Raw genomic sequence first — 16,578 nt, forward strand, 5'->3', positions numbered from 1 at the left:
TTTAAAAAGGGTATTTACATCTGGGACTTAGTCCTACAGTTGGGCTGGTTACAACTGTTTTTAACAAAACTTTGCTTTCAATGTCAAATTGGCATGCCCGTTTAAGGTTTTTCTCTTCCATCAATGGTTTTGAGACCAAACTCTCCTTCTACTATATATACAGATTTCAAATGCAAAGACATTACCACTCAAAAATTTTTTTTTCCATTTCTCCGGTTTTAGGATTAAATTGTCAGTTGACTACAGAAGGTAGAAAGGAAATTAAAGATTTGCACTGCTCAGTAACAGCTGGTAAGCCTTTTATGTGATTACTAATAATCCATATCCCAAATGTATTAAATCAGCATTTATGTTGTAGAAAGAAAAAAAGAAAAAAGTAAGGTATTTAAGACATTATAAAGTATTTGCAGAGAACAAAAAGTGAACATACCACCTTACAGAGGGCCCCATCAGCACACTTCACTTGAAATGCACCTGGCTGCAGGTAACCATGTTAGTAAAGGATATCCTTTCTTCCAGGCTACCGTTTAATGTTAATTCAGAAAAATCTATAACCAGAGAGAGAGATCAGAATTGAATTCATCAACAATTCATTGAACTGTTTTTCTGCTAAGTTACTGCTGAATTTTACAACAATCAAGAGGTAGTCTGAATGATGTGTCTTCTACTTTAAAAGAACTTGTTAGACAAAAATCAGCAAAGACAATTCCTTTTAATAGTCAACCCTCTTGATGCATTGAAAATATGACTAAACAAACTAAAGTAGATTTTTAAAAATTATATATTCGGGGGGAATTCCCCAGCAGTCCAGGGGTTAGGACTCCACACTTCCACTGCTGGGGGCCCAGGTTGGATCCCTGGTCCAGGGAACTAAAATCCCACAGGCTGCACAGTGCAGCACCCCCCCCACAAAAATTATATATTTTTAATTTGGTAAGCTACTGCTTTATTTTTTAATGCCTCCTCCACTACAGTTAAATATAACTGTCTTCTTCCAATTGTAATATATATTTCAGAAAACATTTTCTACTTAGGATTTATAGTCTTAGGGCTAGACACATCCATTTTTTTCTCCTGAAGATTGTTGTATTTCAAAATCAAATGATACAATTAACATTTAGATGAGATCATGTCCACTTCCTTGTGGGTCAACATTTTGGTTTCCATATTCCCACCATTACCAGCAATCATTTGCCGAGCACCCACTGGGTGAGCAGCACTCTACTGGACACTGTTTTTCTCCCCCATTAACTCCAAGTCATTATTCTCTTTTCCCAGGGCAGCTAAAAGTACACTTTTCTCTCTTCAGTCTTCCTGCTTTTGATGTCAACTGTTTTACTCAAGAGCATCATACCGTTAGGTATCTTGAAAAGCTAGTATTTGACCTAAGTGCTCAGTCCAATGAAATAGAAAGTCTAATTTTGTAAATGCCTATGATCTTTGGCCAAAAATAAATGATTATTGGACTTTAATATCTACAACTGAGGCTTTGTTTGAATAATCTATGACTTTTACAAATGAAGTCCTCCTTTAACAGTGGGTCTTGGTTTGGGCCAAAGGTCACTGAATAATTTCTAGACAAACACATCAAGAATACATAATGGGTAGAAGAGGTTATGAAGTTCAAGTCAAAATGGAGTGTGAGTGTGTTTCCAAGCACGTAAATATATGATTTCATAAAAATTCCTTATTTTCATAAAAAGAGTCACTGGACCAATACATTAGCAAATAGTTTTAACTCTAACATTCAAAATAACTTTCATTCTTTTTTGAAGCAACCTGCATTAAAAAGACTCTAAAAAAACAAAAAAGTCTCTAGAAGATAGTTCCGTATACTTCACTTATTCAGCATCATTGGAAAAGGTGTTTAATCTTGTATTAATCTCCTAACAGGTTTAATCTTAATGTAATAAAATTTATTTTAAAATGGCATTTTTGAAAAATGTATCACATTTATTCATGTCTTTTAAACTTTTAAAATCATAACACACGTCTTTAAGAAAAAAAGCCTGAAACAACAAATATAGATAAAATAAAATGTTTAAACTGGTGGTCTTCAACCTTCGTTGCACAATGAAATCACTTGGAGAACTTTAAAAATTCTGATGTCCAGGCTCTACCTCCAGCGATTCTGATTCACTTGGTCTGGGTATTAGGACTTTAAAGGCTCCCCAGATGCTTCTAATGATCAAAGCTGAGACCCACCCCTGCCCTCATCATTCCACACCTCAGGGTTGAGCTTTAGTTGTCTCCTTTCAGAGGTTTTTCTATGCCCAGGCCCATGGTTTTGCTACTGTAAACAATACTGCAATTAGTGATCTGGTCCACAGGCCTTTTTGCACATGTCTGGTTATATATGTGGAATAGATTCCTATTAATGGAACTGGTGGTCCAAAGAATGTATTCTTTAAAATTCTGGTGAATATCACCCTCCACAAAAGCCATACAACTTTACACTCCATCCAGCAGTGCGTGAGTTTCCCCCAAATCCCGGCCAGCACTGTGACACCAAACATGTTGATTTCTGCTAATCTGACAGGTGAAAGATGGTATCTACAGAATATAAATTTGCATTCCTCTTATTATAGGTGGGGTTGATCACCTTTTGCTTTTAAGATGACATTTAAATTTCCTTTTTGGTAAACGGTTCATATTACTTGCCCATTTTTTTCTACTGAGTTATTAATACTTTTCTTACAGATCTGAAAGTTCTTTATATACTAGAGAATGTAGCCCCTTTTCTGAACATGAGCTGCAAATTTCTTTTCCTAGTTTATTATTTGTTTGTTGCTTCACCTCTGGTATTTTTTGCCACGCAGAAAATTTTTTATTTTTATACAGTTCATTTTCAATCTTTTATAGGCTCCAGCTTTTATATCACACTTAGAAAAGATAGCATGATCTTAACTGATGGTTCTCAGGAACATTTGATTTCTTTAGGACTTTTACAGTTCAGCCATATGAATAGAGAAGTTCCCATTATGCCTGAATCAAAATATACTCGGGGGGGAGAATAAACAATTTCTGGAAATAATTTTGCAAAATATCAATCACTACAATAGGACTATCTGTATTCCCAGCTTTCAAATACCCTTGAATTCTGTCTTAAAACTATCAGATTTTATTTTGGATAATCCTTGCAATATTTGAGTCAGCCATTTAAGACTTATACAAATAAGAGATGACAGCCCCACACAATCCATGTGCATAAAGATAACAGTCTTATAGGTACTTACGGAAGGAGGTATAATTAACTGGTGGGTCAGCTAATTATACCAGGGGCAAAAAGACATTCTTTGACACACATAATCTTTGATACAATACTAGAAATCTCAACCCTTATTCCTACCACAGAGAAGGTACTAGAGCAGAAATATCACTGTTTTAAATGGTGCAGAAAAGTGTGAAGTATGAGCTGGCATTTCCATTTTATAACCTATTTTCACACCTACATCCCTATTGCTTGGTGTCTTTTAATAAAATTTCCTCTAGCTAGGATAATGAGAAAAAGCACTCTTTCATGTTTTTTTTTCCCCCAGAATAAATAGGTTTATACCTAGAGTTCAGGAAAATTATTTAAAACTAGGCGCAAGAGCTCTAATAATAATCTCTACTAGTAAACTTAGTTTATTTTCTTTTGGAATAATTTACGTGAATAGACTACAAACCATCTCTACCAGGTCTGTGAAAATTCAGATGATCTACAGGTGGGCTGTCACTCAGTTGCCAAACTGTCTTCACCTTCTTTTGACCACTGTTTATTTCCACTCTCCATTTCTGTGGCTTCTCACTAAGGAAAGAAAAAAAAGCAAAGAGAAAAAACCAATCCAATTCCTTCTTTCTATAGTCACATAGTGAAGTCCTTCTGTGGTAAGCACTGAGGAAGAAGAGGTGGAGAGGTCACATTCCTACCCTCAAGAAGCACAGTCAAAAGAGGGAGAGAAACAAGAATGTAAATGATAACAAATTGGTGCAGCCACTATGGAAAACAATATGGAGGTTCCTTAAAAAATACTAAAAATAGAACTACCATATGATCCAGCAATCCCACTCCTGGGCATATTTAAAGAAAAGAAGAAAACTCTAATTCAAAAAGATACATGCACCCCAATGTTCACAGCAGCACTATTTACAATAGCCAAGACATGGAAGCAACCTAAATGTCCATTGACAGGTAATGGATAAAGATGTGGTGTGCCTATATATATATGCATACATATACATACATATACATATATATGTGTATATATACACATACACACACACACACACACACACACACACACACACAATGGAATACTACTCAGCCATAACAGTATGGGCACAGTATGTATCACTGATGATAGATGATACTGACATATCTCTCAGATACCCTGGGCCAGGGTTCTGGATTCCTTGACCTAGAGAATAGGATTCAGCGAGGCAGAACTTTGAGCCCATGTGACTACAGAATTTGCTGATGACATAATTTTACACAATAAGAGTAGGAAATTTTATCTCTCTTTTCAGTAGTTTAACATTGTTTCATACTGTGTACATAAGTGTTCACTCACCCAGTTAAAAACACTGGGTAAACCAAATTTTTATATAGACTACCCTTGCCATATGTTGCTTTTCTCCCCCTTAAAATATACAGTTTAAATCCTTAAAAATTCATGCATAGTACTTTGACATACCTGGGGTCTGTCTGTCTGTTCTTCTCTCATCCACAAGGGCTAAACAAACCTACCAGAGCTTGAATGTGACTTATTTTAGGGATCAACCCAGGGAAGGGAAAGCCCTTGGGATTTTTTTCTTTTTAAACTATTCACCAGTTAGGTAAATTAGTTCACTAAGGTAAAAAGCATTCAGAGATACAAAGATAGGAAGCTAAAGTAAATATAACACTGTGCCACTTGGGGCTCTGAAATTGGATTGGATGAACTGAGTAAAGAAAACAACAGATGACCTAGGCTTGAGATCCCTCATTTCTCATGCACAGTTCCTGGTCTCCCTCGTGACTCCTTTCCTAAAATAACCAAGTGCTGATGTCATTGGGTCATTTACTTACAAGTTCACAGCTTTTAGGAAAAAACAGGGAGCTGGGAAACACCTACTTTTTTGAATTAGATATAAATCTTGAAAGTTTTGAAGTATTGTCAGCTCTTAAATCAGATGGAACCACAAACCATAAGTATTCTCTCCTGTTGAGCAAGACCAGTAAGTTAGAATAGAATAATTTAACAATTCCATAGTTTTCTCCCTTTCTTCTCCTCCTCATGAAATCAAGAGTGATGAGAAACGGCTCTTTCAAATACCTCTAAAGGTATTGTATTGTACCTCTTTCCCCTCCAAGCAGCCCTCTTTATGCATTTTTGCTCAGGCAAACAAGGACATAGAGTATTGGCAGAAACATGGAGTGCTTTTGTACAGGCCATCTGTACATAAATGTGTAATTAATTTATTTAATTTTCCCATTTGTGTCACATTAAAGCTTTGTACAGTGTTTTAAGTTCTGTTTTAAAATTATTGTATTTTATTTTTATAATCTAGTAATAAAATATTGATTCCGTGTGCAAAAAAAAAGAATGAAATAATGCCATTTGCAGCAACATGGATGGACCTAGAGATTATCATACTGAGTGAATTAAGTCAGACAGAGAAAGGCAAATATTATATGATATCACTTAAATGTGGAATATAAAAAATAATACAAATGAATTTATTTACGAAACAGAGTCACAGACATAGAAAACAAACTTATATGGTTACCAAAGGAGAAAGGGGTGTGGAGGGATAAATTAGGTGTATGGGATTAACAGATACACACCATTATATATAAAAGAGATAAACAACAAGGATTTACTATATAGCACAGGGAACTATATTCAATATCTTGTTAATAACCTATAATGAAAAAGAACCTGAAAAAAAAAATAGTATGTATAACTGAATTACTTTGTTGTATACCTGAAACTAATACAATATGGTAAATCAACTTTATTTCAATAAAAATTAAATAAACAATAACAACTCAATTTTGAAAAATGTTGTAATAGAGAAATATCAGACATGGGAGGGGACAATACACGAGGGGTAATTTAACTCAGATTGGGATTGTAGAGTTGGAAAAGAATCCTCAGATATTGTGGTCTTTGAGCTGAGCTTATAATGAAATTAGAAGGAGTTAGTTAAGCGGACAAAATCCAGGATGAAAGAAGGACACAGGCGTAGGCACTGTCAGGTAAGCGTGTGTGGTGTCTGAGGAAATGCAGTTACATAGGGTCTCTGACTCAAAAGGAGAGTGGGAAGGCGTGGTGGCACGTGAACCAGAAAGGCACAGCGGCCGGGAACAGAAGGTCTCACAGACCACACTGAGGTGATGGAACACTGTCCTAAAGGTAAGGGAGCCATTTAAACAGAAGGAAGTCATGATGGGATCAGATTTTAGAAAGATCCCTTTGGCGGTCACAGAGAAGGAAGTTAATGGAGGCAGATAGAGCAGCTAGGAAAAACGATTTTACTGCACTCAGCCCAGGTATGAGATGAGCAGATATGAAATAGATGGCGAAGATATAGAGAAAGGAACAGATTCAAGAGCTTCCAAGGAGGTCAGGACTTGGAAACCATTTCAAGGAGGAAGGAAGTGACAGCAATAAGTGGAAGATAAGTCCTAGGTTTCTGTTTTGGGCATTAGGTGGAGATTAATGATGGCCACTTGAGAGGTCATATGTGAAGAGGAAACGTGTTAGGAAGGGGAGTGAAGAGTTGGGATTTAGAGTCTGAACTACCTACAGGACGTTAAAGTTGAGAATTCATGTCTAACAGACACCTAGAAACATGGGTGTGAAGCTCAGGAGAAGCTGCAGATATGGGTTATGAATTATCATTAGCCCAGAGGAATTGAAGATTGGGGTGTGAATGAAATCACCCAGGGAAGACAGGAAGTAAGAAAAGAGGGCAGAGGGTAGAGTTCTGGTGGAAACTCACATATGAATGAGGCAGAGGGAGAAGAATTTGAAAAGAGGTCCATTCTCAGTCTTGGAGGTGGGCCAGAGAGGTAGAGTTAAAATTAAGACAGAATGTTATGCCATGAAAACAAAGGAAGGGAATGGGTTCAAGAAAGCAATAGTATTAAATGCCACAGAGCCTTACAAGTGCTTACGGAAGGAGAAAGAATTAGTGGGCTAGCTAATTACACAAGGAGCCAAAACACTCTTCTCCTGGAAAGTGTCCTCTGGATTTGCCAATTAGAAGGCCACTGGCAACTTCTGCTAAACAATTTCAGGGGAGTGATGAGGTTTGGCTAAGAGGGAACTATATAGAGGGAGGGTATAAATGGAGTGGCTTCAGTGTGAGAGAAATTTCAAGTCTATTATATGCTGAGAGAAGAGTCAGTGGAGACCATGATTTGAGGCAACCTCGGTGTCCCGCATGGATGGCCGATCTATCGTCTTAGCCTCAGCTCCATACCTCCGCAATCCCCAATCCCAGATCCTTCTCTCACTCCCACAGCCATACCTCTGACTTCGCTGTCATTACCCCGATCATGTTCTTCCCAACCTGTCACTTCCCTTCTGGCTAAAGTTTCTGCCCTGTTCTGTGAAGAAATTACAAATTGAGAGAAAAATGAAAGTAGAGGACCAACAGTCTAAAGAGAACAGACCACAGGTCTGGGAGAAGGAAGAGGGAGGACTCTATCAGACTATGTTCAGGGGATGGGAATCAGATGATTATGGTTTCAGAGGTGAAGCAACATGAGGTCCCCATGGAGCAGACACTGAAATTGCCTAGAATCATGGCTGGACTTGAAGTATAATTTAATTATTAAATTGCTTACTTTTGATATAAGTCTTTTATAGCAGTTGGTCTGACTGGCAGCTGAAAAATGTGTTGCTCATCGAGAGGATTTTGTTCATAAAACTTTATGCAGGATCTAAGAAAAAAAAAGAAAATAGAATTGCTTTTGGAAAAAAATGCCACTTGGAGATAAAGGCTTTCTGTTAGTCTAAAGCTCATAAAGGAAACATTAAACCCCCATCCCAACAACACTTAGGTTATTAATTTTTTTTTGAAAGAAAATTTCACTTTAAAAAAATTAATAGTGGACATATTTCTCATAAATATAAAATATATTTATGTTGAGCTCAAGTAGAGGTGTAACTGGGAAGAAAGAGATATCAGAAAAACAAAAAGGCAAAAGAGAGACAAAGATATAGTCTCCATTGTTTTCCAAGTATGGAGAATTAAACAGTTAACTCACATATACTACTGATCTTTAATGGGAAAAAACCAAAAACCAAAAAAATCCAGTAACAATTTCAAACTTTTCCCTTTACAAGTAAGTCAAATTCTAATTTTGGAAAAGGAAATGGTACATTTCCTTCCACAGGGAAAAATAAACCCAGTTCTTCCACTGGATGGTTCACTTATTTCCAGTTTGAAGCCTCAAAAAATACATGTAAGACACCAGCGATCCATGTGTAAGGATTATTCCAAACTGTTTTTAGTCAAACTGATTGACAAACTCTCTAAAATTTCAGCAACACTATTGACAGAGGTCTGATAATAAAATTCGATTCCATTCAGTTACCATATAGATGGTTGGCAATGATAAGCTTGACCCAAATTTATAAGGATATAAAGAAAAGAGAAGGAACTAATATTTATTAAGCACCTCAAGGGTCAAGTACTTTATATACATTACACCATTTTTACAGATGAAAAACAAGACGTAGTGAACGGAAACTTCCTTAGAAAGGAAGTACTAGGGCTTCCCTGGTGGCGCAGTGGTTGAGAGTCCGCCTGCCGATGCAGGGGACACGGGTTCGTGCCCCGGTCCGGGAGGATCCCACATGCCGCGGAGCGGCTGGGCCCGTGAGCCATGGCCGCTGAGCCTGTGCGTCCGGAGCCTGTGTTCCGCAACGGGAGAGGCCACAACAGTGAGAGGCCCGCGTACCGCAAAAAAATAAAAATAAAAAAAAAAATAAAAAAAAAAAAAGGAAGTACTAGATCCAAGTGTCCAACCTGATTCCTCCTGAATCCAAAGCCTTTCCTTCTCATGGCAGTGACTTAGATAGAACCTTTCTGTTACTGTGAAGACAGGGTACACAGATTCTATCCTAACTGATAGTAAAAAAAGGCAGTTACTTTGGATGCAACTATTTCAGAAGAGAGTACATTTTTATGTAAGTAAACAACAGAAACACTTACTGTGTTAAAGAAAAGAGGAGTTCATGTTGAGGTTTAATGAAAAGCATGCAACTGACTACTATTTCGAGAATATGGTGGAGTTTTTGAACACGATGAACCTGCTCTTGTGTATCTACTGATGCAGAAATGAAATATTCCTGGAATGAAAAAAAGGACAAGGAAAATAGGGAGTCAAAGAACAAGAGGAATCTCTGGAAAGAATTAACCGTGTCTACTAAACCTCAGTGTGGATGCCTGATTAATAGGGAGGGAAAAAAGAAGACAGGAGGCAGCTAGATAGCCTTCCTCCTTTCAATACTATTCCTCAAACTAAACTCCAAGTCTCCACTGAGAATGTTCTAAGCAAACCATTATACATATTCTCTGGTAAAGGCAAATCACAGAACTGCTTCACCAAGGAGGTCCAAGTAGGTAGCTAGTACCCCCCATCAAACCCTCCAGATGGAAAGAATGGCAAATCAAGATAATTCTTAACTTCAACAAACTTGCTAGGTTGATGGGAGTACTCACGTATAAAAATAGATAGTAAACCTGAAGTAGCAAGAAATTAAGCAAGTGTAGTGATAAGCTTCCACTAACATATATTACTAGTAACCTGGTATGAGGTTTTGGAAAAGAAAGTTGGCAATGTTACGTCAAGCCATCATAATATGCTCAGATCTATTTCTGAGACCCAATCCTAAGGAAATAATCCATGGTAAATACAGTGGGTGGAATTCTACAATGACCCCCAAGATTCTCACCCCCTGGAATACATGTCTTGTATAATCCATTCTCCCTGAGCGAGGCCAGAATCTATAAATATGGTGGGTTGTTACTCCCATGATTAGGTTACTGATTGACTTTGTTTGTTTATCTATCTATCTATCTATCTATTTATTTATTTTTGCGGTATGCGGGCCTCTCACTGTTGTGGCCTTTCCCATTGTGGAGCACAGGCTCCGGATGCGCAAGCTCAGCGGCCATGGCTCACGGGCCCAGCCACTCTGCGGCATGTGGGATCTTCCCGGACCGGGGCACGAACCTGTGTCCCCTGCATCGGCAGGCAGACTCTCAACCATTGCGCCACCAGGGAAGCTCTTGACTTTGAATTAATCAAAAGGGAGAGCATCGCCTGGTCATTACTATGACCTAGTCAGTGAGCTCTTGAAGCATTAGAGATGCTCTCCTGCTGGCTTTGAAGAAACAAACTGCCACGTTGTGGAGAAGGCCACGTGGTAAGAACCCACAAGTAACCTCTAGGACCTGAGGCCAGTACTGGGCCAACAGCTAGCAAGAAAATGGGGACCTTCATCAAAGGGCCACAAGTAAATGAATTCTGCCAACAATAAGCGAGGGAACTTGAAAGTGGATCTTTCCCTCATCAAGCCTCCAGATGACACCTTGATTTCAGCCTTGTGAAACCCTGAGCAGAGGACGCAGGTAAAATGTGCCCAACTTCCAACTCCTGGAAACTGTGAGATAATCCATTTGTGTTCATTTAAGCTTCTAAATTTTGTTAGGTGGCGACTGAAAACTAATACAGTAAGTGAAAAGTTATGGTCATCTTTTATTTTTTTTTTTGCAGTACGTGGGCCTCTCACTGCTGCGGCCTCTCCTGTTGCGGAGCATAGGCTCCGGACGCGCAGGCTCAGCGGTCATGGCTCACGGGCCCAGCCACTCCGCGGCATGTGGGATCTTCCCAGACCGGGGCACGAACCCGCGTCCCCTGCATCAGCAGGCGGACCCTCAACCACTGCGCCACCAGGGAAGCCCTATGGTCATCTTTTAATTGAGTGGAGGTAATGGCAAGGGAGTAGGAGAGATCCATGGGTAATCCTAAATTACAATTGAAAGGAAGCTACGCAAAATGTGAAAAACTAATTTAATGCAAAATCATTTATAATTAAATCCAAAATATAGGGACATATTAATTGCCTTACACAGGTTATTCCAAAATGTGAAAATAACACAAGTAGGAAAATAGGCATGGTCCCAGGCAGAGAAGTACACCAAAGCACCCCACTCACCACAGGCTACAGATTACAACGTTCTCCACACCTGCCACCCATATTCCCTGTGGTCCCCTGAGAGCTCTGGAAGTGGCCCACCCAGGTCTTTTTCACAAAGGAACAGATCCAGATTGCCTTTCCCCTTTCTCTCTGCCCGTGCTACAACCCCGCCTGGTCTACCTCGGTCTGTCCCCAAGACCCTGCACAGAGAAGAGGTGACAGAGCCTGATGTTACTGATTACTTGGAGGCAGTACAGCCTAGTGAGGGCTTCTCAAGGTGTGGCCTGCTGTGACAGGCAGAAAACCACCCTCAAAAGATGTTCATGTCCTAATCCCAGAACCTGTGAATATGTTACATTTATGGCAAAAGGAATTAAGGTTGCAGATGTATACGGTCATTTGACCTTAAAATTGGGAAAGTATCCTAGATTATGCAGGTGAGCCCAATCGAATCATATGAACCCTTAAAACTGGATGAGGGAGGCAGAGACACAGCACGAGAAGGACTTGACCCACTATAGCTGCCTTTGGAGATGGAAGAAGGGGGCCAGGAGCCAAGGTATGGGTTGGACCTTGGAAGCTGGGAACAGTCCTCAGTTTATAGCCAGCAAGAAAAAGGTGCCTCTGTCCTATAATTATGAGGAATTGAATTCTGCTAATAACTCAAATGAGCAGGAAATGGATCCTCCCCTACAGGCAGGCTCCAGACAGGAACACAGCCTGCCAACACCCTAATTTTAGCCTAGTGAGACCCAGACTAGACTTCCGAACTAGAGAACTACAGAGTAATACATTTGTGTGTGTTGCTTTAAGACGCTAAGTGTGTGGTAATTTGTTACAGCAGCAATAAAAAACTAATATATCTGCAAACCACCTGCATCAGAATCATCTGGAGATGGAGATGGTTTGTTTAAAATGACATATTCCAGGGAGTTCCCTGGTGGCCTAGTGGTTAGGATTCTGGGCTTTCACTGCCGCGGCCCGGGTTCAATCCCTGGACAGGGAACTGAGATCCCACAAGCTGTGCAGTGCGGCCAAAAAAAAAAAGACATATTCCAGAGCCCCTAGACCTACTGAGTCACTGGGGCCCAGGAATTAGCATTTTAACAAGCCTTCTAGGAGATTCTCAAAGTTTAAGAACTATTGTGTCAAAAGTCTGGAGTCGGGGGCTTCCCTGGTGGCACAGTGGTTAAGAATCCGCCTGCCAATGCAGGGGACACGGGTTCGAGCCCTGGTCCAGGAAGATCCTACATGCTGGGGAGCAACTAAGCCCGTGAGCCACAACTACTGAAGCCCACGCGCCTAGAGCCCGTGCTCCACAACAAGAGAAGCCGCCGCAATGAGAAGCCCGCGCACTGCAACTAACTGTAGCTCCTGCTCGCCACAACTAGAGAAAGCCCGCATGCAGCAACAAAGACCCAATGCAGCCAAAAAAAAAAAAAAAAAAGTCAAACCATATTTTAAAAAACAGGCATATTAAATGACTTGAGGGGAATTCATAAAAATGAGGGTACTCATATTTGAATGCTGAGATTAAGGGTGTATTTGCATTATATTCTAATTTTCAAAATGTTATTACTTTTCTAAGTATAAAAAAAAGTATTAAAAGTTTCCATTAAAAATATACACCCTTAAAAAATGTTTAAACTCTGAATAGCAAAAATTAACCTCAAAAGAATCCAGCTGAGTCTTACTTTGCATAATAGATAAAGCTAGAGTTTTCCTATCTTGGCATTTTTATAAGAGACCAGATGTCATTTGAAGATCCATTTTCTAAAAGAATCTTACAACAAATGTCAAGGGTCCTTATGGATGCTCTTTAATCTCCTTAACTTTCTAAATCAAGACACTAGGAAAATAAAAAAGTTCATAATCATGACCCTGAAACCCAGAAGCATTTTTTTTAAATTTAATTTATTTTTTATACAGCAGGTTCTTATTAGTCACCCATTTTATACACATCAGTGTATACATGTCAATCCCAATCTCCCAATTCATCACACCACCACCCCCCGCCGCTTTCCCCCCTTGGTGTCCATACGTTTGTTCTCTATATCTGTGTCTCAATTTCTGCCCTGCAAACCGGTTCATCTGTACCATTTTTCTAGGTTCCACATATATCAGAAGCATCTTTTGAATCAATATGTTAAGGAACATAACAAATTCTTTGGAAAGTAATCCTTCACGTGTAAAAGAAATGGGTCAAGAGAATATAAAGCAAATATTCCCTTATAAGGCCTATCAAAGAAAGGCATTCCTTAACCGTTTTAGATAAATGAGAGTTGTGGGAGTACATTGGTTTAATAAGCAGGATACAACTTTATGTCAGTATCATACATTTATAAAGAATGAGAAGTGACATTGAATGGGCTACCTTTTTGTCTGTCATATTAGACAGTGTAATTGCCTGTCTTAATTTACCTGTTTCCTAGAACAGAGGCTGGCACAGAATAGACACTTAATAACTGTATGCAGAATGACCGAATAAAGAAAAACCAACTTTAGAATAAAAACTCACCAAATGATTCAAAGATGCAAGTTCTTGGCCTATGAAGAAAAAACACATATATGCAATTAAGCCTTAGGTATTATCTATTACAAATTAAGCAACCTAAGCAAAAAATTTCATAGTTCATATATAAAAGAAATGCTCAAGCTAAACAGTTTATCACAAAAAGCCAAATTTTCTGGTACATTACACCATAAATATAAATTAATACTTATTCTAAAAATGATCACAGTTTGCCCCTAATAAAAACAAGCAAGTAATGGGTATTAAAATAAAAAGCGTTTTTTATTTACTACATTAACCTCAAAGAATCTCAAAACATTTGAATTAAAGACAAAAACTATAGCTACCTTTAATATAATATCTTTATTGAGCAGGAAACTAAGGCTCAAAAAATGGGAGTGCTTGTCTCACAGTGAACCAGGGGCAAAGCCAGGACTACAAACAATTAGGGACAAGTACAAAGATAAAATCTGAGAATACCTATGTAGCCTTTACTTTTTTGTGAGGCAGCTTTTAATTTTTTGAGCTGGGAAATGGCCTTACCTATGAAAAAACAGATATAATCTTTCTTCAGTTTATCCAAACCAATTTCCAAAAGCATCTGAACTGGAACAATCCCACTGAGAGAAACCGTGTCCATGGTTCCATAGTAAGACTGATGAATGAGCTTACTTAGTAAACTGTTACTCCCACTATGAAGCTAGAAATTGGGAGAAGTTTATAAAGCCACAAATATAAATATAAAAAGTCCAGTAAGCAAAAGACAAACAAACTGCATTAGCTAAAAGCTAAAACTTATATTATAACCTTACGTTTTTCATCACCTAAAATATTTGACATTTTCTCATTACTGTCCTTCTGTTATCTCTAATTTCCAACACAATCTTCTGCATTTTCTTTTTTTTAATACTATTTTCACTTTGCACTTGTACATGGTAGCGATATACTTGTAAATATCTCACAAACACAGAAACTCTCAAGAGAAAAATTCGATGGGCAACACTAAAATGCATAGAATGACTAAATCCACATAGGAGTAGGGTTTGCATGCTTCTGCTCTGGAGTGTATCTCCGTTCACACCTCGGAAAGTTTCTGTCATTGTCATGAATTGGCAGTTGTGTTATTTAAAATAATTCCTATTAGATGAAGAATCTTTTTGTTTCTAGCTTTTACCTTAGATTTTTCTTCATTATAAAACCACAAATTCATTATGGAAAATCCATGAAGTACAGAAATGTATAATGCAGTTTGAGAAACTCATTTGTAACCCTACCACCAGAGGTGACTATCATATTTTAGTGTATTTGTTTCTGGGTTTTTCTCTCCAAAATTTATATTTTTTATACAATAGTGTATAATCCTTTCTTTTTACTGAACACTGTAAGCATTTCTCCACATCATCTGTAGCAACTATTACATGTGCCATTATGTGGCTATATCATTATTTACTTAGGCATTCCATTAATAGTGAAAATTCAGGTCATTTACAATTTTTGCTACTGTAAATGAGGCTGTAATGACTATCATGATACATAAAATCTTGATACATATTCCTGTGTATGGCCTTAGGATGGCTACATTTCGAGTATCTCAATACATTATCATAATTGCTTTTTAGAGAGTGTTCCAATTTGTACTCTCACAAGTAGTCTATGAGAGCAATCATTCATAGCAACAGTAACGACAATATTAGTAGCTTACAAATACTGTGCATTAACTATGAACTAGGTGCTAAGTGCTTCACATGAATTAAGGAACCTGTCCAAGTTTACACAGCTAGAAAGTGGCAGAGATAGAATTCAAACTCAGGCAGTCTGCTCCAGAGCTTATGTCCTTAACCAGTTTGCTATGCTGCTGAGAAAAGGTTCTCACACACACTACTAAACCTACCCATGGCTGTATATCACCACGCTGTAGACTCTGGATGATCAACGTGAAACACTTCACCAAGTCTTGGTAAGAAACCACACCTTGGAAAGCAAGTCAGTCTAACATTACTTTCATGGTTATTTCTGCAGATCAAATATGTCATTCATTTTAAGGATACACAAATGAAGTGGAAGACAAGTATCTGAACTTTATGGATGGGGAAGGGGGAAAGAAATTAAAGGCCCCCTCCCCCCAAAAAAAGCATTTTTAAAGAAAGAAATTAAACCCATTGCCATAAAATAACATACTTAATACAATATTATGGAATATCTTTTCCTAATAATTATAATTTCACTAAGGTATATGTTTTGGCTCATATAAATACAGCATAAAAACCACCTAGGTCTTATACTTCTGGCAAGAGAAAAGAACAGGTTCTACGAATTGCCTTGTCTTAGGAAAATTCTTGAGTAAAATGTGCCAATGCATTATTAGAAATGAGTTTGATAAAACAGGAACCAGATGTCCACACAAGACTAGCAGTACACACTGTATTATTTTCAAAAGACTTAAAAGTAAATCTAAGAAATAACAGGAAAATTTTTATTTCACAATCCTGATGGACACCTACTACTACTCATTTTGCACCACAGCTGCTCAGCAAAATCGAGATCACCCCGTACTGTGAGAAGACACTCCATGGACCGATCAACTGCAGCAGAGTCATGTTTCACTGTCTGGAAAAGAAGTGAGTGTCAGAGAATACTCAGTTTATTTGTTAAAAAGTGCAACAGTTGAAGGCCAATAAGCTTTCAAATGCTACTCTGAGAAAAGGTGGGGTCATGAACACATGCAAAGAGAGACGTGAATGCATCTTCTACAATTTCATCCACTAATGAGGAGATACAAATAAATAGACAGTGAAAAACGGGACCTCTAAAATTGTTTTTAAACTCTGATGCCTAAAAACAAGCATTCAACTTTCCTCCCATGGAAAAATATTTAATTAAATT

At 38.2% G+C, this 16,578-nt stretch overlaps 1 protein-coding gene across 5 annotated transcripts in view; it reads right to left on the minus strand.

The window, feature by feature from the left end:
- Positions 1-16,578, minus strand: part of ZWILCH (zwilch kinetochore protein) — a 45,652-nt gene that overhangs the window by 815 nt on the left and 28,259 nt on the right. For 3 of the 5 annotated variants that reach the window (XM_079912484.1, XM_079912480.1, XM_079912483.1), the window contains 8 exons: positions 16,197-16,302; positions 15,587-15,666; positions 14,239-14,395; positions 13,702-13,730; positions 9,193-9,329; positions 7,820-7,915; positions 3,669-3,790; positions 115-548 (listed from right to left, as the gene is read on the minus strand). In XM_079912484.1, the coding sequence (XP_079768610.1) occupies positions 460-548; positions 3,669-3,790; positions 7,820-7,915; positions 9,193-9,329; positions 13,702-13,730; positions 14,239-14,395; positions 15,587-15,666; positions 16,197-16,302 (816 nt within the window). In that variant the 3' untranslated portion in view covers positions 115-459. Of the gene's footprint in view, positions 1-114; positions 549-3,668; positions 3,791-7,819; positions 7,916-9,192; positions 9,330-13,701; positions 13,731-14,238; positions 14,396-15,586; positions 15,667-16,196; positions 16,303-16,578 lie in introns of those variants that run through there. The other 2 variants (XM_079912481.1, XM_079912482.1) reach the window with 2 other exon arrangements.

This window comes from Stenella coeruleoalba, assembly GCF_951394435.1.
Source record: "Stenella coeruleoalba genome assembly, chromosome: 2".
NCBI lineage: Eukaryota > Metazoa > Chordata > Mammalia > Artiodactyla > Delphinidae > Stenella > Stenella coeruleoalba.